Raw genomic sequence first — 23,415 nt, 5'->3', positions numbered from 1 at the left:
GGCTTTCCACATAAAAGGACTGAAAAATTCCTTTTTTGTTTTGGAGATTCCTGGCTAACTGAGCCAGATCTCTATTCTCCTAAAGTGGGGCCTATGGTTTGTTTCCAAGTGTCCCTGATGGTACTTCCAGCTACCACTACAAGATGTTAACAGTCAAAACACAAATACTCAAGTTGGTCCTTGAAACCATGTTTGTTCAAAATCGAGTAAGTGACTACAACCGGTTTAGTATTAGCAGCACACATAGAAACATGGCCCCTGCCTTCTAGAAGAATAAACAAAAAGCAAAAGTATATCAGGTCTGGGCATTCTAGACGGCTCCTATATATAGGTATGCCTTCGAGATACTGCAAGTTCAGTTCCAGACCACCACAATGTGAATGTCACAATAAAGTGAATGTCACAACTTGCAGTCAAATGAGTTTTTTTGGTTTCCCAGTAAATATAAATTATATTTATACTATGCTGTAAAAAGTGTGCAATAGCATTATGTCTAAAAAAACAATGAACCTACCTTAACTAAAAAATACTTTATTGCTAAAAAATGCTAACCATTATTGGAGTTTTCAGCAAGTTATAATCTCTGATCACAGATCACCATAACAAATATAAAAATGAAAATGTCTGAAGTACTGTCAAGAATTACCAAAATATAACAGAGAAACATGAAATGAGCAAGTGCTTTTGGAAAAATTGCACCAATTCTCTTGTTCAGTGCAAGGATGCCACAAACCCTCAATTTTGTAAAATAAATAAATAAACAAAAAGCACTAACTGTGAAGCACAATAAAACAGTAATTTCAACTAATAACCACTATTCTACCTAAGATGATAGATTTGTCTTAATTTAGTCCACAGCCTACCCCCGGGTTCACTGGCTATTTCTTACTGATAAAGCATCAAACCAAGTACATCTTGCCATCTTGCTTATGCTTTTGGCAGAATGGGCTGCATGAACTGCTCTGTCCTGTTTCTCCTCATGTACATAAAGGAACTCAAGGCTGAGAAACAGAAAATGAGGTCTGTGACTGGGAAGAGGCTGTGCAGCAGGCACGTGTTCACTGGCTTGCCCCCATCACTGGCTTGCCCCCAAAGCTGCTCTCAGATATGGCAACAGTATAACTCAGTGCTGCAGAGACAAAGGCACCCTGAACTTTGGCCAGGAGTCTGTGGTAAGACCTGTAGAGGCCTGAATCAGCACATCTGGTGCCTCTTCTTTCCAATTCATCACATGGGAATAGTAATTCTGATTCAGACTGAGCACCATATAAGACTTAAGAGACTCTCCTTAGAGAACCACAGGATAGAGAACCACCTATCCTGTGGTTCTCTGATTTCATATTCTGTTCATCATCTCAGGGAATGTCATACAATTATCCACCTGGAAAAAAGGCTGAAGCAGACCTCTCATGATTGTTAGGTCACGAAGAGGTCTAAATATACCTTGATCCAGCCAGTGTTCCCTAGACTTCTGAGACATATCTGTGGTAAAACCAGAACCATTCTCAGACTTTCAGGTCAAACTCCCTTTCCCCTACCACCCTGTTCCAAAAGACGACCTATTAACCAACTACTAATCAGTCATATGCAGAATTAGTTATAATGACATACCAAATCTCCTAAAATTAAACTGGGTATCCAAAATAACTGAGATCTGAGATTTGCTTTAGAACAATCCAATGGCAGGAGTGGGGAGTGGGGTGAGGTACTACTGAAATAATACTGGCCATGTGTTGACAATTGTTAAAGCAAGATAGTGGGCATGGTGGGGGGGGTTCACTATATGATTCTCTCTACTTTTGTTTACATCTGAAATTCTCCATAACAAAAGAATTTTTAGAAGTTAAACTAAAAAACATTAGAGGAGTACATGTTTCCAGGAGATGAACTGGGTGCTCATTTTCCTTCCCTTGCAGGAAAAACTCATCAGAAAATAAAATTCTTTCTCTTAGTGGTCATATTACCTTGTACAACATAAAAGAGGTTTGAAAGAAATCCATTACTCACATGCAGTATCACCCCTTTGTCTAGCAAACTCTGCTTTTTGGCTGTCATAACAAAATAGTGTGTGTCATCTTTGTAGTAGACAATATTCTCCAAGTCGATACCTGCAACCAGAAAGCAAATCTGTCACATGTGGGCTTGCTGAAATGAAGGTACGTTAGGACAGCCAGAACATTTACATGTGTCCACAGAGACCAGGCTGTAACACTAGGCAGAGAAAGTGAAAATAAAAAGATGTCTGAGCCCACATTCTTACTTCCTGCATATTCAGTTCATGAGAAGAGGGGGAGCTATGTTCATACCTGCACTGCTCTGTAATTCACTTGATACCCTAAGTTATCCTAAAAACCATGATCAATAGTAACCAGAAATAGAAGGACTGGAAGAAAAAGAAAGGTCAACTTCCAGTAAGAGGTCAGGGTTAGTTTTCAAGTTAAACATCTTGACAGTTATCAAAGTAACTGGGAGAATCACCTCTGCTCGTAACAGGACAGATAACTAGATGTCTGGAAGCAGAGAGTGAACTACTGATGTTTTTAATTCAATAATAATTCAATAATCTAAAAAACAGATATAATGAAAAGCAATCATGTTCGAGAAAACAGAGAAATGAAATCTGATGCACACTTTTGCAGCAGCAAAATAAGTTAATTTATTCAAAAGCTATCATACAATAATCTCATTCCTATCTAGCACGTGGTTTACTTCATGCCCAAATTGGAACACCAGGAGACTGTATACTCAGTATCTAAAGTCAGGTTCTAGAGAACCAGAGAACTACCCATCAGTAGCTTACTGCATCGAGCACCATTATTTAGAGCCACAGCATAGTGGAAAGGGTTGGAGAAGAGTTGGTAAAAGGCAGAACGGCCCCTTAAAAACAAACAAATAAATAGAAACTAAGCCCAGAGCAGCCCTGTCACTGTAAAGAGGATAAAGAACGCTAGAAGAGGAGACAGTGGTAAGGAAAGCACTAGAGAAAGAGCGAGCAGCAGGGCAAATAATAGCAATAATGCCAATGACCATCCACTCTACCAAACCGTCTGAGAGAAAAAATCACAAGTAGTTATTTAAATTCTATCCCTATTGCTTTGGAGGCATCTATACAAACCTGTGGCTTCCCTCAGTTCCTGGAAAAATTTTTGGTTGAATATAAAAGCCACTCCACTGATCTCTTCCACTTTGGCTTCTGCTGTTGTATTTCGGTTAATAAAATTTGCTGTAATGGCAATGGCCAGCTTGCCACGAAATTCCTTCCGGCGAAATCCTGGAAGGAAAGAAATTTTCAGAGGAGACCAAATCAAGGCTCTCTAGAGAAGAAGGAAGATCACTTCAAACAGGAACAGGTGTTGATGAAGACATTGGGGAACATGTGGGATGGGAATCAATGGGAAAATTTTAGGACAATTCTTTTCTATCTGAAAATAAGGTGTTTACCTGCCAAAAAATACATGAATTTCAGGAAGGAAGTCAAAGTCTCCCATGCACTAACAATGTGAAATCTAACTGACCAGAATACTACTCAGTGCAATGGATTCCACTGAAAGAAAGAAAGAAAGAAAAGAAAAGAAAACAAAAAAGAAGAGAAAGAAAAGGAAGCCACCAGTTTACTAAACATAGATATAATCCTGCAGTGTCAACCAATTAATTACCTCTTACTGCCCTAACAAAAGTGCCCTGTAAGAAGAGAACCCAAATACCAGTTGGCTAGTGCAAGGCTGGGTCTATCATTCAGTTAGAATAGATAGCACACATTAAGCAGATACTAAGGAATGTGGATTCTTTGATGATACAAACTCTCCCTGCAGGGTTGGGTGGGTGGGTGGGGGGTCACCCTTCACTCTGCTATGAACCAGGCAAAGCAGCATTGACCAATACCTTCCAAGGTGTTCCTACGGCCATCCCCTCCGATGATCACTTCAAATTCATATTCTGACACAGGATGGGTTTTGGGGTGGACCAGTGCCCGCCAACCTATCCCTGTGGACCAAAGTCAAAATGAAGGTCATTACCCAGACTATATTCATACACCTAAGATACCTCTAGATACACACTGCACAAAACCCCAAACTGAAAACACTAGGAGTAAAAGTATGGGACACAAAACACAGGGGAAAAAGCCTTGGAGAAGGCTCACAAAAGAATGTTCCCCACGACATGATTTTTTATAATGAATACAAGTGCTTGCAACATCTAATAGTATATCAAAAGCCTCCTCATTAAGCCAAAGTCCCTTGAAAGAGATAGGCTGTACAACTGAAGAAACCTCTTAACTCATTCTGAAAACAACCCACAGATTCTTATACTTTTCTCCATTGAGCTCATCTTTTTCTCACACACTCCATGCCCTTTTATCCTTCCTTCATTTGTTCAACCTAACTCACGTTCATTTTCTTGGTCCTCAGGAGGCTGTACAAGACCTTGGAATTCCACGTTGACATGGATCTCAATGCCCAGGATCAGGGCGACTTTCAAAAGTATTAGTTGAAGCTGACGGATACCTGCAGGAACAAAAAGATGATACCAGTGAGGGCACACTAAAAAGAGAGTACTAGTCAGCAATTACTGCTTGGGTTCTTACCTGCCCACCAACACAGTTTATCCAGATTCTCAAAGCCTCCTGTAGCTGGAGACATTTTCCAAGCCACAGTCTATAGCTTCTTTCTTTCTTCTTTTTTTTTTTAAAGGGCAAATACAATTCAGTGCGAGATGTTCTAAAAAGACATGTAAGGCCATGCCCACCTTTTGGGCTGGGTGTTCAAAACAACCTAAAGCTCTGAGACAACACAGATTGTGGCCAACAGGAGACCTTCTTTTCCATCTTCCCCCGATTCCATCAGAGCCACAGTCATCTAGCAGAATCCACAATCCTGACAGGACAAGGGATTTACCATAGAAGGCAAAAGGTGTGCGCCCTGCAGTGGGTTTTCCAGTTTGATACAAAAGGGCTGCACTACTTCCTGAGATTCCCACATCTCCCTTTCATCCTGATCTAATACACTCTTATAAAGTGAGAAGGGGAAACCTTCATCCAACCTTAGTCTTTTACCATTCCCTCTCCCACCACTGGTTTACAGGGACAGAAACTGAGGCTCAAAATGAGTGAAAATCTTGCTCCTTATCACAGTGAGATTTATTTATTCTGTGTCTAATGAGTGACCACCAAGTGTCAGACACGGTAGCAGCCCCAGGCCTACTGAGATAAAAATCTAGTCCCCAATGTAGAACTCTCTTAGCTCCGAAACAAATTCCACATAAGGCACACAAATCCAGACAAATCAAATGACCTTGGTCCTCTCTTAAGACCAATCTCACCTGCAGCCTCTGACTAATGTGGTGCGTGCAGGTCCTCATCTAAGTCATCTTGGTTTTTTCCCCCTTATCACAACCACCACCCTTCTGAGTCACACTCCTAAAGGCTCATTAAATCTCCTTCTAGCACACATTTAATATTTGCAGACAACCAGATTCCAAGATGCTTTACATATTATAGCCCAACAGATGGGCAGAGTGCTTCCTCTGCCAATGGACTATGGCAGCTGCCGGCCAATGTTTGGTGAACTGGCACAACCACTACGAAGAGCAAACAGTCCAACAGTTTGATGTATTTGCAGGACACATCTGGAGGAGCTCAGAACAAAAGTTCCTTGATAAGAATCTCCTGGAATCATTAACGATGATCAATAAACAAGACTCAAAACTTCATAATGTGGACATTGTCTATTCTGAATCACCTTTCAGACACGCCACTTGACAGTCATGGAGAGAAAACCACTGTCTGCACTGACCTGTATCTACTCTATAGGATCTCAGAGAAGCACAGGCCCAAGCTGAGCTTGGAGATGACAAAATTTCAGCCAGAGTTATCCACGCTGTAGACCTCATGAGAATCACCTAACCAAATGAATCTCGTTACTGATTTGCCATTGGTGACTAAACTAGGAGGCTGCTTCTAAAACTGTGGTTTCCCCAGTACTGACGCCGCAGCATTTTGTCCTTATGTCAGTAGAGTATCTATCATATCACATTAGAGAGAGCCTCATGCTTCGTGCTTTTTCCACTGGCCTAAGAATCACCAGAGGGTTAAGGCTCAAACTGGTAGTGTTTCCTAGGCTGGCCCAATGCCCATCCCACCCACTCCAAGTGCTCAGGAAGCGTTCAAGACCCAACTTTAGACATCCTTAAGTTAAATTCATGTCACAGGAGATAACACTTGCACTGCAGATAAGAGTCCTAGGTTATAAACCACCGCATCACAGGTATTTTGACTCCAAGCACAGTGGACGTTAATAATACCAAAACAAATTGGGCTATTGAGTATGAATTCCTCAAATAATCTATCTCTTTCTATTGAACAAGTGGGTAGGGGGCAGGCATGGGATCCTGCAGGAGGATTGGTTTTACTTACTGATATGGTCGATAGCTCCAGCACAGAACTTGCCATAGAACTTCTTGGCACCCAGACCTCGCAGATCATGTATGGTAAATGGCCAGAGATGCAAGACATTGTTGCGGGAGAAGGCATCTCGTTTCTCAATAACGACCACTTTAGCTCCCAATAAGGATAAGTCAATGGCTGTACGGAGACCACAGGGCCCAGCTCCAATGATGAGACACTGAAAAACACATCTGCTTTCAGGGCAAAGGCAGCACCTCTTAGGAAAGCTCACATTTCTCTAACAGTTTCATGATCTGATAACCATCATTCCCTAAAGCCTCCAAGTTAGGCTATTCTCCTAAGAAATCTTCAGACCTGTCTGGGTCACAGGAGAGCATCTGCAGTGACTTGAGAGGAAACCTGGTGATTGTTATGGACAGAGGAGACTGTTAACTGTTAGTGCTTCACATAACCCAGCACGGGTTCACCTTGTAGGTCTACAATATACTGAAGTGGTCATTTCAACGAATGACTCAAAAATCACTGTCACCTTTTATTAACAGGAGAGAACCTTCTGAAAGGTTTCGAAGTCAAGCAGATTTCTGTCCAAGGAGACACAGATTTATTAAATACATAGTTCAGAGTCCTGAAATGAATCTACCACTCAAGGATTCCCAGAAGGTAACTTCCAAGAGCCCAAGTTTTATGTGTTAAAAAGAGTTCTAAAATCACCATCTTAGGACTGAAAATCCAGGGAAATGATGTTAAAAACCCATATTCTAGAGAAGTACTCAAGGTGAGAACGCACACTTAACTAATTTGTATTATTCTTTTTTTTTTTTAAGATTTTATTTATTTATTTCACAGACAGAGATCACAAGTAGGCAGAGAGGCAGGCAGAGACATAGAGAGGGGGAAGCAGGCTCCCTGCTGAGCAGAGAGCCCGATGTGGGGCTCGATCCCAGGACCCTGGGATCATGACCTGAGCCGAAGGCAGAGTCTTTAACCCACTGAGCCACCCACCCAGGCGCCCCTGTATTATTCTTAATAAAACACTGCACTCAGTCATGCCTCTCTGAATTTCTTAAATTTTGCTGATGAGTATCTACCAGAGGCAAACCCGTGGGGGAAGGGTCTCTAGGTCTCTACACAGGGCAAATTAAAGCTCATGAAAGGACATTAATAATCTAGTCATGAAGTCACTTGCAATTTTGTTTCTCTGCTAGTTTTTTCCAAAAAACTTTCTCACAAGAAGGTGTTTTCACATAAGGAGGAAAGCAGGAAATAGACTGTCCCTTCTCATTTCCCTGTTCCTACCCCGTGCACAGGTGACTGAATACCTCACCTATTTCATGAAAACTCTATTTCCCTAGATCATGAAGAAAGCAAAAGAAATATTTTGGCTCACAAAGCCCTTGTTTATCAAAACAAACCTTTGGAATACGGATGAAAAGAGGTCTGAAGATTGTGGCAGATCCCCAAGTTAGCAAATACTATCTAGACCTTATTAGTCACTGAGTATGGAATGACGATTTTATAAAGATGACATGCCAGGCACCACGAAGCTATGTTCAGACAGGATGCTAACATGGCATGGCTTCTTCTTTGCTAAGCAACCTGCATCCTCCTAATAGTGTGAAATTCAAAACAGAGCTCTCAGCGGGGGAAAAAGTTCCTATATCACTTGACTTCAGGGTTGTACTTAAATAGCTAAAACTCTGTTCAATGTGAATACATGAAATAAGAACAGGGTCTGGGATATGGAACAGTCAACTGAACACAGGTAATAGACTCACAGAGTCTGACTTTCTGTACTAAGTCTCTGCTAAACTGTCTAGTTCTCACCCGGTCTACCACTACTCAATCCCTTTCTTTGGCCTACTTGTCCTCACCATCTTTTCTCTTGTGGCTAAATCCTTAGGTCAGTGACCCCAAGGCCTGGGAGAAACCGAACCCTTACCTTGGTGTTAGTGCACGCTTTTCCCTTTTTGTAGTCTTTGTGGCTGCCCCGCTTGTCCAACTTTGCCCACAGCGCTTTGGCTTTCCAGTAGTTAAGCTTGGACTTGAGCTTGTGATAAAAGGAGCGGTAGTCCTTAGGCTTCAGTTCTAGGTGGTCACAGAGCTCTTGGAAGGCCTTGAGGGTCCCCTTGCAGGTGGTGGCCTGCACAAACCGGTCAAAGAGGACGTGAGCGCGATTCATCGTCTCGTTCTTACTGTCCTCCATGCTTCCCCACTCTCAGCACCCCCCAACAAAGGGGGCAGTGGGATGACTGTTGATCCACTTGATTCTGTCACATTAATCTAACAAAAATAAATTAAGAAAAAGGAATCGTTAGCAAATCCAAATTTCTACCTATAAACATTTTTTAGGAGACGTAACTCCTTCTCAGATGAAGTTCTGAAGTATCACAGTCATTTATTCAACAAATGTATATCCTATACCTTCTGAATTCCAGGCACTATCTGTGACACTAGGGATGGAAAGATGAGTAAGACAATGTTGCTTTCAAGGGTCTTACAGCTTAGTGGGTGAGACAGACTCATAAATAGAATGTTAAACGTACTTTGCTAAGTGTCATTAGAGAGACAGAGGTGTAAGGGATTTCGGAACGAAGATGATGAGTACCTAATTGTAGTGGGTGCTCGTTGAAGATGAACCTCTGAAAGGTGAAAGCTGAATCTTTCAGGGTAAGTCAGTGTTAGCCAGGCAGGGAAGAAGTGTGGAAGGTAGGAAAAGAAATAAAGTAGGAAGGCTTGTGAGTGAGTGACTTTTACAGATGAAAGACTCAAGAATGATTTTTGGGTTTCTAGCTTAGGCCACAGAGTAAATAATGACACCAGGCCAATGAATTAAAAACAGAAGAAAACAGAAGAACTCATTTGTGAGGGGAGAGTAGTGAGTACCCTTTGGCTTATTATGTCTGAACTGCCTTAAGAGAGGTACTTGCTAGGAAGTATTTGAAGCTGGGGGAGTAGCCGGGAACCCAGGCCCAGATTCAGGAGTCATTAGCATACAGATGGTAGTTGCATCTTCAAAAGTGGTACAATCACACAAGGACAGCCCGTGGGAAGAGAGAGCCATGGGCCCTGGGTGAGATCTGGGACTCGTCAACTTGTAAGTAATTGGTAGAGAAAGAGGAGCTCTCTAACAAGATTGTGAGGCACAGCGGAGAGAGGTCTGAGGAGAAGCAAAGGGCAGTGTCACATCAGTCTAAGAAGCACAAAGTTCAGAGGCTGCCAAGTCAATAGGGTTTTAAAGGACTGAAAAAGTCCTGCCCCTGCGTGTGGTACACAGCAGGGTGGGAAGACTTTACAGCCATTTCATTTTGCCCACAAACATATCTGAAAGTAATGATAATGTCTACACTTTCCACTTATTAAAAACACCTACACATCAACCACCCTATGTTTGCTGGACAGAAGCTTTAAGATGGGAGAAGGCACTTTACATGCTCCTTTAATGCACTCACTCCCTGGAGTCTGTTTCATCATTTTTGTACCACGTTTCATGCATGTATCATCACAACTTAGAACTCCTACTGGGAGGTGGGAGGCAAAGGGCCAAGAGCGAAAACTAAGGCACAGTAAGAACAGAGAAGCGGGTGAGAGCAAGGAGATGAGCACTAATATAGCTCCGAGCCCCCTGTGCCAGATATTGGTTGCATGACCTTGGGCAAGTTACTTTGCCTTACCAGGTCTTGATTTTCCCTGGTGTAAGATGAGGGGGCTACACTGGATGGTACCTAAACTCTTCTTCCAATTCTGAAGTTCTCCGAATTTAGTACTAAGAAAATCCTCATGGTCACAGCGCTCACTCTTGGTGTTCTAGTCTGAGCTAGCTCCATCATAGGCACACTAGTGTGTCACACTAGTGTCACATTTGCTACTAGTGTGACAAACAGGGCTGCACTGAAACTTTGCTTTAAAGAAGACTTACTCTTGGAGATGGGGGGAGACAGAGGAAGGGGGGGTGTTGATCCACTGTGGTCAGGAGGGGTACAGAGGTAAGAAGTGACTCACTCAGTTTTTAGAGAAGCAACCCCCAAGAGTACTGGGAACCATCAAACTGTATGTGCTGAAGAAATCAACCGTCAGAAGAAGGCACCAAGCTCGGGACATGGATGAGACCATGTTCTGTCCTGAAGCTCTTACATTGGGTAAGCGTCTGTGCAACAGAATCCCCCTTTGTGAAGAAGTAACATTCTTCGTCTCTCTATTCCTTACCATGATATTATAAGGCTAAATCGCATCAAGAGGAGACCTGTCTTAAGCTTCACAGGAGAAAGCAATAGCTATCCACTGAGAACAGACATTCTCCCTTTATGTCAGCAGACCCGGCACTCTTCACCCAGAACACACCGACTTGACTTCTCATCTCAGATATGTACTTACTCAACAACCTCTCCTGGCTCTAGATAGGAAAACTACACTGCTACAAAACACAGCTTGTCTCAATAGCCACTTGGCCAAGAGTCCATCAAGAAACAGAATTAACTGGAACTAACCTCCAGATCCTCCTAAATAAAAGTTTATTCCAGGAAACAATATGTGGCAAGAAAAGTATTTTAAAATTCCTAAAAAGAGCCCATTCTTTTTCTTACATGCCAAAGCTTATCTTAGAAATGGTACGTAGTAAAAAGAGATCTTGCAAGAGCAGAAAAAAGAAGTGTCTATCCAAAGGCAGAAGGGTAACAGGTAACAACTGATGACTGGAAACAAAGGTCCCAGAGTGACTGCCTCTTGCCTTCCTTGTGTAGATTTCTGTGGCTTTATTTGCATTTTTGGCAAACAGACAGCATTTTGCAATCCTGACCCTGCATGCCCGACCTCTGTTCATAGTCGACTTTGACTCCACCAGAGTCATAATGTTTGGAAAGCTTTGAAAACACCTGGTCTGATCACTCTGCCTCTTGTCAAAGAAGAAAATGATTTCTTTTTGTTCCTAAAAAGCAGTCACCTTCCACTCCTTGCCAGCATCTGGAGCACTCAGTACCAGGATGTTCTTGCTGAAACCAAAACATTAAAAATCCTGCAACTGGGGCACCTGGGTGGCTCAGTTGGTTAAGCATCTGTTTCTTGGTTTTGGCTTGGGTCATGATCCCAGGGTCCTGAGATCACATCCCGAGTTTGGCTCCATGTTGAGTGTGGAGTTGCTGGAGATTCTCTTCCTCTCCCACTGCTCCCACCCCCTCGCTTGCATGCATGCAGGCGCTCTTTCTCTCCCACTCAAATAAATAAAATCTTTTAAAAAATCCTGCAACATTATTTCTAAAAGCCTTTTCTCTGTCATAATGCCTGTTTTAAGCTTACAACTCCCTAAAGTGTCTTGGGCATTTATTTTCAAAGAAAAATTCTGCTTTGTATACTAATACCTCCTTGGTTGGCTGTTGCCCACTCTGTTTGAAATATTCACTTCCACAGAGCTACTAACCACCACAGAGAATTTCCAAATCAACCCCCACCCTAGATGAACAACTTCATTAATAACTGGCCCCCAATCCTTCTGCTGACTTTCGGGTTTTAGCCACAGCTCCCAGACAGCTGCAGACAGCCTGCTCACAAGCAACAGTCAAGTATTAAATGCACAGTCTAAGGGATTTCGACCTGCAGGTCACTAATGACAACAGATAAATAGAGGTTAAGTTGGTTCCTGGAACAATGCGACAAGCACCCAGGTAAGAGAACACAAGATTAATTCCCCTGGGTTGCCTCACTTTTCCTACTTTGCAAGCCAAATGACCACAGCAGGAAGATACTCTCAAGTGCTACAGCATTACTCTGTACCTCTGTTGGACTGGGACTGTGTCATTTAGCAAGGGGAATCTGGCATTCTGATTCATTCTGAGAGTAGCTGGGGAGCACTGCAAAAGGGCCATTCCTGTTGTCGCCCTCATTTCCCTCATTCCTGAAGGTCAACTCAGATCCTGCTTCTCCTGGCCTCTCCTGGACCATCCCTGTGTGCCAAACATCCTAGTATCCTGGGAAAATTCTGTATTCGTAATTACAGGAACCTAAAGACCAGGAAACCTGGCCAGAGGGGGCCAGAAATCCTGGGGACTGAAAAGCCAAGGTGTAGAAGGAAGGGAAAGGGGAAGTGAGGAGTCTGAGGAGGGAAGAGGAAGAGGAGATGATGCCAGGTTTCCAGGGCACTGGTGCAATTTCTGCAAGTGGACAATATCCTGCATGTTTTGTCCCGTGGCAGCTGACTGCTGACTCAGAAGCCTTGCACATTCCTTGGCTGTGGAGGAAAATGCTGGAGAGGCAGCCTATGAAGTGCATGCAGGAACAGAATTTATGTTTCTATTTACAACAAGAGTAAAAAGCTGTCACTGACTCACAGCCGGTTATGAGAACACTCAATCTCTAACTTAGAGTAGGTGGATGATTATTGGTAGGAGGGAAGAACTATCTTTAAAGATAGAAAAAGGAGCAGGCACCTGGGTGGCTCAATGGGTTAAGCCTCTGCCTTCGGCTCAGGTCATGATCTCAGGGTCCTGGGATTGAGCCCTACATCCTCTGCTCAGCAGGGAGCCTGCTTCCCCCACCCCCGCCCGCCCCCCGCCCCTGCCTGCCTCTCTGCCTACTTGTGATCTCTGTCAAATAAATAAATAAAATCTTTAAAAAAAAAAAAAAAAAAAAAAGAAAGGAAGAAAGAAAGAAAAGGGAGGGGCACCTTGGGTGGCTCAGTTGGTTATGCAGCTGCCTTTGGCTCCAGTCATGACCCCAGGGTCCTGGGATTAGGTCCCGCTTCAGACTCCCTGCTCAGCGGGGAGTCTCCTTCTCCCTCACCCTCTGCCCCTCCCCATCTCCCACTCATTCTCTCTCTCTCTTGCTCAAATAAATAAATAAAATCCTTAAAAAATAGGAAAGGGAAAGAGAAACAAAACAAGAAAGTAGAAATTATACTTTAAGAGTATGAAACCAGGGACGCCTGGGTGGCTCAGTCAGTTAAGTGTCCGACTCTTGGTTTTGGCTCAGGTCACGATCTTAGGGTCGTGGGACTGGACCCCGTGTCAGGCTCCATACCCCGTGTGGAGACTGCTTAGGAATCTCCCTCTCCCTCTCTTAAAAAAAAAAAAAAGTATGAAACAGAGTCAAGTTTAATTTTCTCCCTAGCCACTGCAGCATCAATATACCAGCAGATGTGTAAATCTCTGAATCTTATTAAGGAATCTAAGAAATGCTTCTTTCCCTAACCCATTCAGTCAGAGCTGTGACTTGTCTAAAAAGATCTTAGCAGTAAGTAGATCTACAGGAAGGCAGGTTTTGGAATGTGATTAGGCGGAAACTTAGATGAAAACTGCGCTTCAGATTATAGAGATTCCTGTGTGTTTTGTCTCAGAAACAAAGACCAAAGTTTCCAAGTGCCTTGAGCTCTTGATCAGTCTTTCTGCAACAAAGGCCACTCAGGCTACTATCATCTGTGGATGGGAACACAGAGGCCCTCACCTCAGGAGGCAAGGAGCTGACTGAACCAGACAGTCTGGGAATGAGACTCCTTGTTGCCTCCTACTATTTCCCATCTCAGGCACCAATGGCATCTCTCTCACAGCCTTATCTAAAGTTCTGCAGGTACCTAGGAAGCAAGCCCAAAATACAATTGGGAAAGGAGTCTTTCTCCTGCATTCTTGTTTCTGCACTAGTCCATCCTCAGCTTGTTTCTGACTTCCCATCCTATTTAGCATCAAACTGACACTCAGCAAGATGCTGAGGTCACATAAAACCACCCTACCTCGGTGCCCTTCCCCAAACCCTAGATCTGCTCTTTAGTCATACTGTATTACTCACCTGCTACTCTCAGTTCACAAAGTCATTACATAAATGGCTCCCTCCTCCACTAAGAGCTTCCTTAGGGTAGGGCCCACGTCTTTGTAGCTAGAGCCTGACCTGTAGTGGAAACACAGTTTCTTTGGAGCTGATGAGGGGAACAGAATCTCTTCAAGGGATTCAGTATGGGAGCCCAGAAGCTCCACACTGGAAGGACCAGTCCTAGAAAAGCACTGGCCTTGGCCTGCATGGCTGGGGAAGGTGGAGGAGAACTGGATACGTGTTACAGAGACTTCTACCTTGCTACCAAAAAAGTTGTATCTAAAAATGCAAAGGTCAGCCTGGACAGGGAGCAATGTCCTAAGAGACACTAGCAAGAATGTAGCACTTTTCAAGATATGGAAGCAACCCAAATATCCATCCATAGATGGCTGGATCAAGAAGATGTGAGGGATATATACTAGGAAGTATAACTCAACCATAAAAAATAATTAAATCTTGTCATTTACAACAAGATGGATGGTTCTAGAGGGTATAATGCTAAGTGAAATAAGTCAGAGAAAGACAAATACTATATGCTTTCACTCATATGCGGAATTTAAGAAACAAAACAAATGAACAAACAAAAAAGACCAAAAAAAAAAAAAAAAGACTCAAATACAGAGAACAAACTAGTGGTTGCTACAGGGGAGCTGTGTGGGTGAAACAGAAAAGGAAATTAAGACTATACTTATCTTGATGAACACTGAGAAATGTATAGAATTGCTAAATTATACTGTACACCTGAAACTAATGTAACATTGTATGTTAATTCTACTTGAATAAAAAAGTCTTCCTCTTGTTCAATATACTGTATTCTAGATAATCCCTTAATGTTTAGATTTATTCATTTTCTCTAATCAGTTGTTCAGTTTTTAATTTCAACATTTTTAGATCTCATTTCTGAAAGTTTTCTCATATTTTCCTGCCCATTTTTTATAGTCTCTTGCTCTAAAAACCAGTATTTATTCAGTATTTTGCCTATAAAGTTTATTACACCAAGTTATATTATACTCTATTATAATTCCTGGGTTTATACATGTGCTATTTTTTTTCTACTGACTGTCACTCATGTTTTTATTATGTTTAGTAATTTTTTTTTTCCAGAGGGGAGGTGGGGAGATAAGGAAGTAGGGGGTAGGGATTAAAGAGAACATTTATCATGATGTAAAAGTAAATAAAATAAATAGGAGGGGCACCTAGGTGGTTCAGTCGGTTAAGAGTCTGCCTTTGTCTCAGGTCATGATCCCGAGGTCCTGGGATCAAGTTCTGCATTGGGGCTCCCTGCTCAGTGGTAGCTTGCTACTCACTCTCCCTCTGACCCTCCCCCCATTCATGCTTGCATACTCTCTCGCAAATGAATAAATATATCTCTTAAAAAATAAATAGGAAAAAATGAATTCAAAAAAAAATTTTTTTTTTTTTTAAAGATTTTATTTATTTGTCAGAGAGAGAGGAGAGCGAGCGAGCACAGGCAGACAGAATGGCAGGCAGAGGCAGAGGGAGAAGCAGGCTCCCCGCCAAGCAAGGAGCCCGATGTGGGACTCGATCCCAGGACGCTGGGATCATGACCTGATCCGAAGGCAGCTGCTTAACCAACTGAGCCACCCAGGCGTCCCCAAAAAAATTTTTAAGTAAAAAAAATGTAGCACTTTTGTTATGAATTCTCATACCACTTTTTTTTTTTTTAAGATTTTTTATTCATTTATTTGACAGACAGAGATCACAAGTAGGCAGAGAGGTAGGCAGAGAGAGGGGGGAAGCAGGCTCCCTGCTGAGCAGAGAGCCTGATGCAGGGTTCGATCCCAGAACCTTGGGATCATGACCTGCGCTGAAGGCAGAGGCTTTAACCCACTGAGCCACCCAGGCACCCCTGAATTCTCATACCACTTTATCCTTTGTTATGACCCTCTCTAGAGAGATCTGAGAAAGAGCCTGGGCAGTGTGATCTCTGTGCTCTCTCGAAGTCTCTAATTCTGAAGACATGGTTAAGACCCTATCTTCTGTGTTATACCTTCTCTAACTTTATTTTACACCAGAAAAACAAGGAGTCAAAAAGAACAATGTCCCCCTCCAATCTAAAAAGAACAATCCCTGAGGCTGGTTTCTTATAAATAATTTCCTCATCTACAAAATGAAGTAATACCCACGAGATCACAGAGTTTTGCAGGAACTGAAGTAATGGATGTGAAATGTTCAGCAGTGCCAGGCACACGGCAGGACCCTGTAAGTGGCAGTAGTTATTATTAACCAGTTTTTTATAATCCCGGCAACAAAAGGTTATACTCCAGCTAATAAATGCCTCAGACACTAGGACTCGAGCGCTCAGATAGCTTTGTTTTTTGAAAAGAAAAATGTTTCAAAACTTTCTTTGTTCCATCATTGCTCTGCACCCTCTCCATTCCATCTGTTCTAGAAGGTATGATAATGGTGGAGGGCTATAGGAATAAGATTTGTGTAAGTTCCTACCAAACTTAAGCATTAAAACAAGAAAGAAAAAAAAAAAAAAATAAAATAAAATAAAAAAAACAAGAAAGATGGATTTCCATCAATAATGGTAAAAATAGCTAACGAACTGCACGAACAGTTACTAGCTATCAGGTATTGCATCTGCACCTCAATCCTCTGAGGTAGAATCCATTCCCTCCATTTACAGATGGTGAAACTTCAAGTTGAAGAGATTTATTTATTTATTTAAGATCTTATTTATTTGACAGAGGGAGAGAGATCACAAGTAGGTAGAGCAGCAAGCAGAAAGTAGAGGGGAAGCAGGCTCCCCGCTGAGCAGAGAACCCAGGACCCTGAGATCATGACCTGGGCTGAAGGCAGAGGCTTAACCCCCTGAGCCACCCAGGCGCCCCTCAAGTTGAAGAGCTTTAAAGGCCACATGGCAAGAAAGTAATGCAGCCATGTTTTGCATCCTGAGCTGTCTATTTCTGAGCCCAAAGCCTCACCACTATGAGAAACCACCTGAGAACACAGCTGGAGAAATAAAGGCGCATGGGAAAGCATGCTCCCAGTCCCTTGCTGCCCAAGAGCCAGAACCTGCAGGTGTACACACAGATCACAGACAGACCCTACCGACAGACAGGCAGTTTCAAGCAAATTTAGTAAGGATATACAATGCACGATTCTTTTTCTTCTCACAAGTTATCGCTGCATCTGCTCCTTTGAAATGGAGCCCTTTCATAAATGGCAGTAAGGGCGGTCTGGTTTCACACCAATTCTTCCCATTGGCTGCTGAAGGGCAAGACAACTAAAATAGTACTAGCAGAGTTCTTATCAGTCTGCATTCTTCAGGAGGCTCTCCCACCCCAGCCAACAGCAACACCTTTCAGAAGTCCATTAAAAGAATGTTTGAATCCTCTACTGCCATCCCAGGCATTGTAAGAACTCAGGGCACGACAGAAGGTGAACCTCAACCTACCCACTACTAAGAGGACAGCACTGAGTTACAAACACCCGGGCTCTCAGGGTGATGAAGGGCCTCTGGCCGGGAGAAAGGCTCACTGAGGTTGTGGGAAAGCACAACCCAAAAGCTGCTCTTCTACAAGGGGGTGCGCTCCCATCTACTTTGTTCAGTTCTATGCACCAGTTCTAGGAACACAACAGATGTTCAATGAGGTTTTGCTGACTAAAGGGGACACCAAGCCAGGTACACTCTCTGCAGACTCAGGAAATAATCTGGCTGACACCTGGGCAGAGTGCTGGGTAGGGCCAACTAAGCACAGGGGCTCAGACAACACCAATGTTGTGTTTATGTCCAAAGGGACACAAACACCCCCATAAAGATGACTGTAGAACTGCTGGGAAAAATTCGAGGTCCTGTAAAGGCACTCACTCTGTCACATCTTAATGATCTGCCTCCCCCAGGGGCAGACCTGCAGCCAGAGCATTCCCAGAACATACAAACAACTGGCAAGAGATTAACCTGGAATAGAATTTGGGGTTTCTCAGTTGTACAGTCTGCCTACTACCAGTTACCATGAATCACAAAATACACAATGGTCAGGGTTGGGTAGGATCTGAAAGATCATCTAACCTAGCCAGCCATCCCACACTTGCATCTTCTATATACCAGCCACAACACAGGAACATCTCCAATGACAGGCAACTTTCTATCTTAGGAAGTAGTCTTCACAGTCTTCCATCCGTTTGAAATGCTAATTTCCCAAGGACTCAATTTCTATGTAGAAGACCAAAATCATTCTGCCCATCATTTTTTTACCCAGTGGTCCAAAATGTCCCTCTAAGCGACATCCAGAACAAAACCAGTTCCTCTCTTTTATGCAACAACCTTCCAAATATTTGCTATCTACACATTCTCCTTCAACTGTTTCAATTTTTACATGGTTTTCAGTTTACCTTCTTTAGCATTCTTCGACAAACTCCCATCATTAATGTCTATACCCATCTCATCTGCATTTCCTCATGTAACAGTGAGCAGACAACTATCCACATGCTGACCTGAAGCAACCCTCCATCTGTGCACCCAATCCCATCCCCTCCTACTCAACTACATGGCCTCCTACACTGTCCCTCTCTCCCGCATTAACCTCCTCCCACAAACTGAACTATTTCCATCAACGTAACACCTCTCTCTCTCATTTTTAAAAACCATCCCTTATCCCCATGTCCTCTGACTAGCTTACTCCACTCCCAGAAAGAACTGCCTGTGGCCACAACTTTTTCTTCTCCCATTTTCTTTTGAACCTACAGCAATTAGCTTGATCCCTACCACTACATGGAAATGTCTCATCAAGGAAGTACATCATTTCCCTACTGTCAAATCTAACAGCCAATTCTCAATCCTAGTGTCCGCAACCTATCTGCAGTGTGAGTCACAGCTGATCAACCCTCTTCTTTGCCTCTAGGACCCCACTCTCTTGGTTCTCCTCCTGCCTCACTAGCCACTTCCCTGTGTCCTCTGCTGGTCCCTCACACATTGCCATCTGCTGCATGTTGAAATGGCCACAGGATCACCTCGGTTTGGGCACTCTTCTCAATCTACATCTACTCCCTAAAGATCATTGATGGCTTAAAATTTTTAAATTGTACACACAGTTATCTCTCTGTAGGTATACTTTTTTAAACTTTCACAGTTTACCCTTACTACTGAGATATTCTGATGTTTTGTATTCTATTTCACTAAAAAAAAAAAAAAAATTACTGATCCCCACTGTATTGATTTCATGACCCATTAAGGAGACACAATTCACTTTGAAAACCCTCCAGTCCCATGGCTTTAAGCACCATTTCATAGTAGAGATAGTTGATGGCGCTCCAATATTTATTTTCGCTCTTCTGAACTTGTATAACCAATTGTTTATTTGACACCTTTTACCTGGATATATGACAGGCATCTCAAACTTAACATACACAAAACCAAGTACTTGGTTCCCATTCCTACCCTCAGCCTGCTTCTTCCTCAGTATTCTGCATCTTAGCAAATGATACCACCTTCCACTTACTCACTCAATCCAAAAACCTTAGAATTATCCTAATTTCTGCCACATCTCATGTTCAGTTTCTCAGTAACTTTGGTCTATCTTCAAAACACAAAGCCAATCCAACCACTTTTCACCATCTCTTCTTTTACCACCTTCACCAAAGTCACGATCATCTCTTACTTGGATTACTGCAATAGCCTCTCTCCCTTTCCACTGTCCAAATTGTGCTCCCTAACCCCAAATATTTTCTACACAGCAGCCCTAGCTTTCACTTAAACGTGAGTCAAATCAGGTGATCCACCTCTGCTCAGAGGCTCCAATGGCTTCCCACCCTATAGCTAAATCCAAAGTCCTTACAATGGCCTCTAAGGCCTTGAGTGGCCTGTCCCCACTTCCGTATCTCCTTGTTTATGTCCTACCACTCTCCCTTACACTCCTTGGGCTCTAGCTAGACTGGCCTCTTCCTGTTCATCAAGCCCCCTCAGCAGGCTGTGCACCCAGAGTCTCTGACCTTCCCTGTCTCTTGCCTGGTGATCTCCACCCAGGCAGCTACACGCTTTCTTCCCTACTTTCTTCAGATCTTTGCTCAAATACCACCTAATTAATCAAACCTTTCCTGACCACTTACATGAAAGAATACCAATCTCCTATCACCCTTGCTTTATTTTTCCTCTGGCATTTGTTATCACTTGACACAGTATGTGGTTTATTTGCTTATTGTCTACTTCCTCCAACGGAATGGAGGCCCAACTAAAAAAAAGTACAGAGCTTGACTGAAATGTACCCTGAACTGTTGATACATACTGTATAGTACATCTCCAATTCTTATTATTCTAAAATATGTCTCCCTAACCCTATACTTATGTGCTTTGTTTTCAAGACCCCTCAGAACCTTTTAACTACTTTCACTGAATTTCATCTTGTTTGACTCAGCCAGAGTCATGGCTATAGCTCCCATCTTGGGGAAAAATCAAATATTTTTACAATGGCCTACAAGACCTTGTAGCAGTATTTCACATAATTTTGGTCTCAAGTTTCCTTTATACTCTTAAAAATATTGAGGGCCCAAAGATCTATCTATATTTAATGCATTTAAGGTTAAAAGAGAAAAAAATTTCAATAGTTATTAATGCATTAAAAAATAACAATCCATTATATAGCCACATAATTAACATATTTTATACAAAACAAAAATATTTTCCAAAACAAAATTTAGTGAGAAGAGTGATGTTTTTACATTTTTGCAAAGCTCCTTAATGTCTGTCTTATGAAGACAGCTGGATTCCCGTATCTGCTTTCTACATTCCATCTGTTGCAACACACACATATCATGTAGCCTCCAGAAAACTCCACTGTACACTCATGAGTATAAAAGAGTAGAAAAGGCAAATAATATCATCTTAGTATTCTTGTGAAACACCTAATGGATGCACTGAAAAGGTCTCAGGGAGCCCTAAAATCTATACCCCATACACACCTTACCCCTCTCCTAACCTATTCCTGCTACCCATCGTGCACACTCCCTCAGCCAGACTAGCCCCTTTGCTGTCCCTCATACACACCAGACACACACCTCAGTCCTTGCACTAGCTGCTCCCTTTGTCTGAAATACTCTTCCCTCAGATCATTCATGCATACAAAAAGAACTGAGCAGCCATTATGTGTTGAGAACTTTTCTAGGTTCTTGAAATAATACAGTGAGCAGAGGGAGAAACACTCTCACCTTCAAGGGCAGAAGTCTTCTGATGGAGCTGACAGGAACACAGTTAACTCCTTCACTACCCTTGGGTATTTATTCAAATGTCACCTCTCTAGTGTGGCCTTCCCTAACCACATTATTTAAAAGGGACTCCCCACTCTGCGTATTGCCTTTCCTGGTTTTCCCCAAACTACTTAAATTGTTATTTATTTATTGTCTGTCTTCCTCTCTAGAATGCAAGCCCCATAAGGGTAAGGATTTTTGCCAATTTGTCCACTATTGTTTTATTATTATGCCTGAGACAGTTCCTGGTTCATAGCAGGTATACAATAATTACCTCTTGAATAAATAAGTGAATAGGTAAATACACTTCTCCAGCCTGCCGAGGCAGAATTCTGTTAGGATTTGAGACTAAGTCATATCAAATGAAAGATATGAAAGATTGAGTATCTTTGGGCAAATGCCATCAGGATAGGAGAAGGAGTACACATACAGAGATCAGGGTATCAATCCCACAAGGAGAATCTGGATGGTTTCTACCCTCTGCTCTGCTGATGATCTGGTCCTTCTACATGACCACTACCTGCTCTAGACCTGCCTTATCCAGGCCCTGCCCAGGAGGCCACTGCACCCAGCTCAGGACCTGCAAGGTGTAGAGGAGAGCAGGACAGGAGCCAACACCTAGAGACAGCTTTGTTTCAACAGCCAAACAGGTTCAAAGCCACTGTCCCCTATAAAAAGAAACTGGGTTTTAGAAGAGTGGTATCAGTGGCATGAAATGCTATACAACAGGCCCCAGCCCACTTCCCTAGAGAGATAAGGGAAGCAGCCATAATATTTCTAAATCCAAGTTGCATGTGTAGTTTTTAAATCTGCATCAGAAAACCAAGAACCTGTCTTAAGCCCAGGGTGTCTGAAAAGGCAGCACTTTTTCACTCAAGGCAGGATAACAAAGGGGAGCCAAGGGCGATAGTGCGTTTCACTATTCACCAGCTTCTCTGATAAGGCTGCCCAGAGATTAGGTGGAGAGGTAGGGAGGCAAACACAGACAGATAGCATGACACTTGAAATACCAGCTTCAGAAGTGGAATAGAGATGGGATAAAAACTTTTCTAAGCTGCTGGAGAGAAGAAATTAAAAAGTCAGCCGTGCAACAATTGTGGCCACATCACACCATCACATCCAACCACAGATGGGGCCTCAATTCTATCCAGCAATTCTTTCGTGGAACTCACTCTGGTTCCTGTACCCCTGGCTCTGTGTTCTCAGGTCCCCCACTCCATAACCCCATCCACTCTCAATGCTCTTGCCTCTCACATGGTCAAGAAAAGAGTAAAGGATGCCCTCACCCTCCTGCTCCCCCATCTCAGAGAAAAGTCCCACCAGCCAGAGGCTGCCCAGCCTATCCACGTGGTTCTCCTCTGAATCTGGGTCCATCTACTAGCGTACATTTCCCCATTTTAAGCATTTGTAAGTGTATAGCTTGGTGGCATTAAGTACACCCATGTGTTTATAACCATCACCACCATCCATGTGTCACACATTTTAAACTTCTTCACTACCAGCTTACTTCTCCTTTAGCCTGCCAATATGCTGGAGTCTCTCCATGTTACACACAGACACAGACACCCCCCACCTCCACCCCAGCCATGAAACCAGTATGCCCACCAACCTACCAATCTCTCCCACCTGCTTTCATAACTGAGGTTCCTGGAAAAGCAGTCGACTTTTCTGTTACCACTTCATGACTTTAATGACTCCTCTGTCCATCTTTTCATTCCCTCTTCAATCTGGCTTCTGTCTCCATCACTCCACCGAGATTGACAATAGCTTCCTAATTGTGAAAGGCTCAGACACTTCAAACCTTATTTTACTTGTTCCCTCTCAGTAGCTCTTCCTAGAAACTGTCCCTCCCCTGGCTCTATCTCCTGCTTCTCCTACCACTATTCTCATTGCTGCTCATCTCTCTCAAATGGCTCCAATGATTTCATGTGTCCCTGTCTTTCATAAAATTGGATGACCCCTAAACTTTTACCTTTTGTGACCTTGCTGAGGTCCAAATGCTAAGTATCTTCACC

General features: G+C 42.8%; 1 protein-coding gene across 26 annotated transcripts in view; it reads right to left on the bottom strand.

The window, feature by feature from the left end:
* Window positions 1-23,415, bottom strand: part of MICAL3 (microtubule associated monooxygenase, calponin and LIM domain containing 3) — a 214,573-nt gene that overhangs the window by 106,408 nt on the left and 84,750 nt on the right. For all 26 annotated transcript variants that reach the window (XM_047741596.1, XM_047741598.1, XM_047741595.1 and 23 more), the window contains exons 2-7: window positions 8,343-8,683; window positions 6,413-6,620; window positions 4,389-4,505; window positions 3,883-3,984; window positions 3,116-3,271; window positions 2,008-2,108 (exon numbers count right to left, since the gene is read on the bottom strand). In XM_047741596.1, coding sequence (XP_047597552.1) covers window positions 2,008-2,108; window positions 3,116-3,271; window positions 3,883-3,984; window positions 4,389-4,505; window positions 6,413-6,620; window positions 8,343-8,606 — 948 coding nt within the window. In that variant the 5' untranslated portion in view covers window positions 8,607-8,683. The remainder of the gene's footprint in view (window positions 1-2,007; window positions 2,109-3,115; window positions 3,272-3,882; window positions 3,985-4,388; window positions 4,506-6,412; window positions 6,621-8,342; window positions 8,684-23,415) is intronic.

The sequence above is a fragment of the Lutra lutra genome, chromosome 8 (assembly GCF_902655055.1).
Source record: "Lutra lutra chromosome 8, mLutLut1.2, whole genome shotgun sequence".
Classification (NCBI taxonomy): Eukaryota; Metazoa; Chordata; class Mammalia; order Carnivora; family Mustelidae; genus Lutra; species Lutra lutra.
This window is presented reverse-complemented; position numbering and strand designations above follow the sequence as displayed.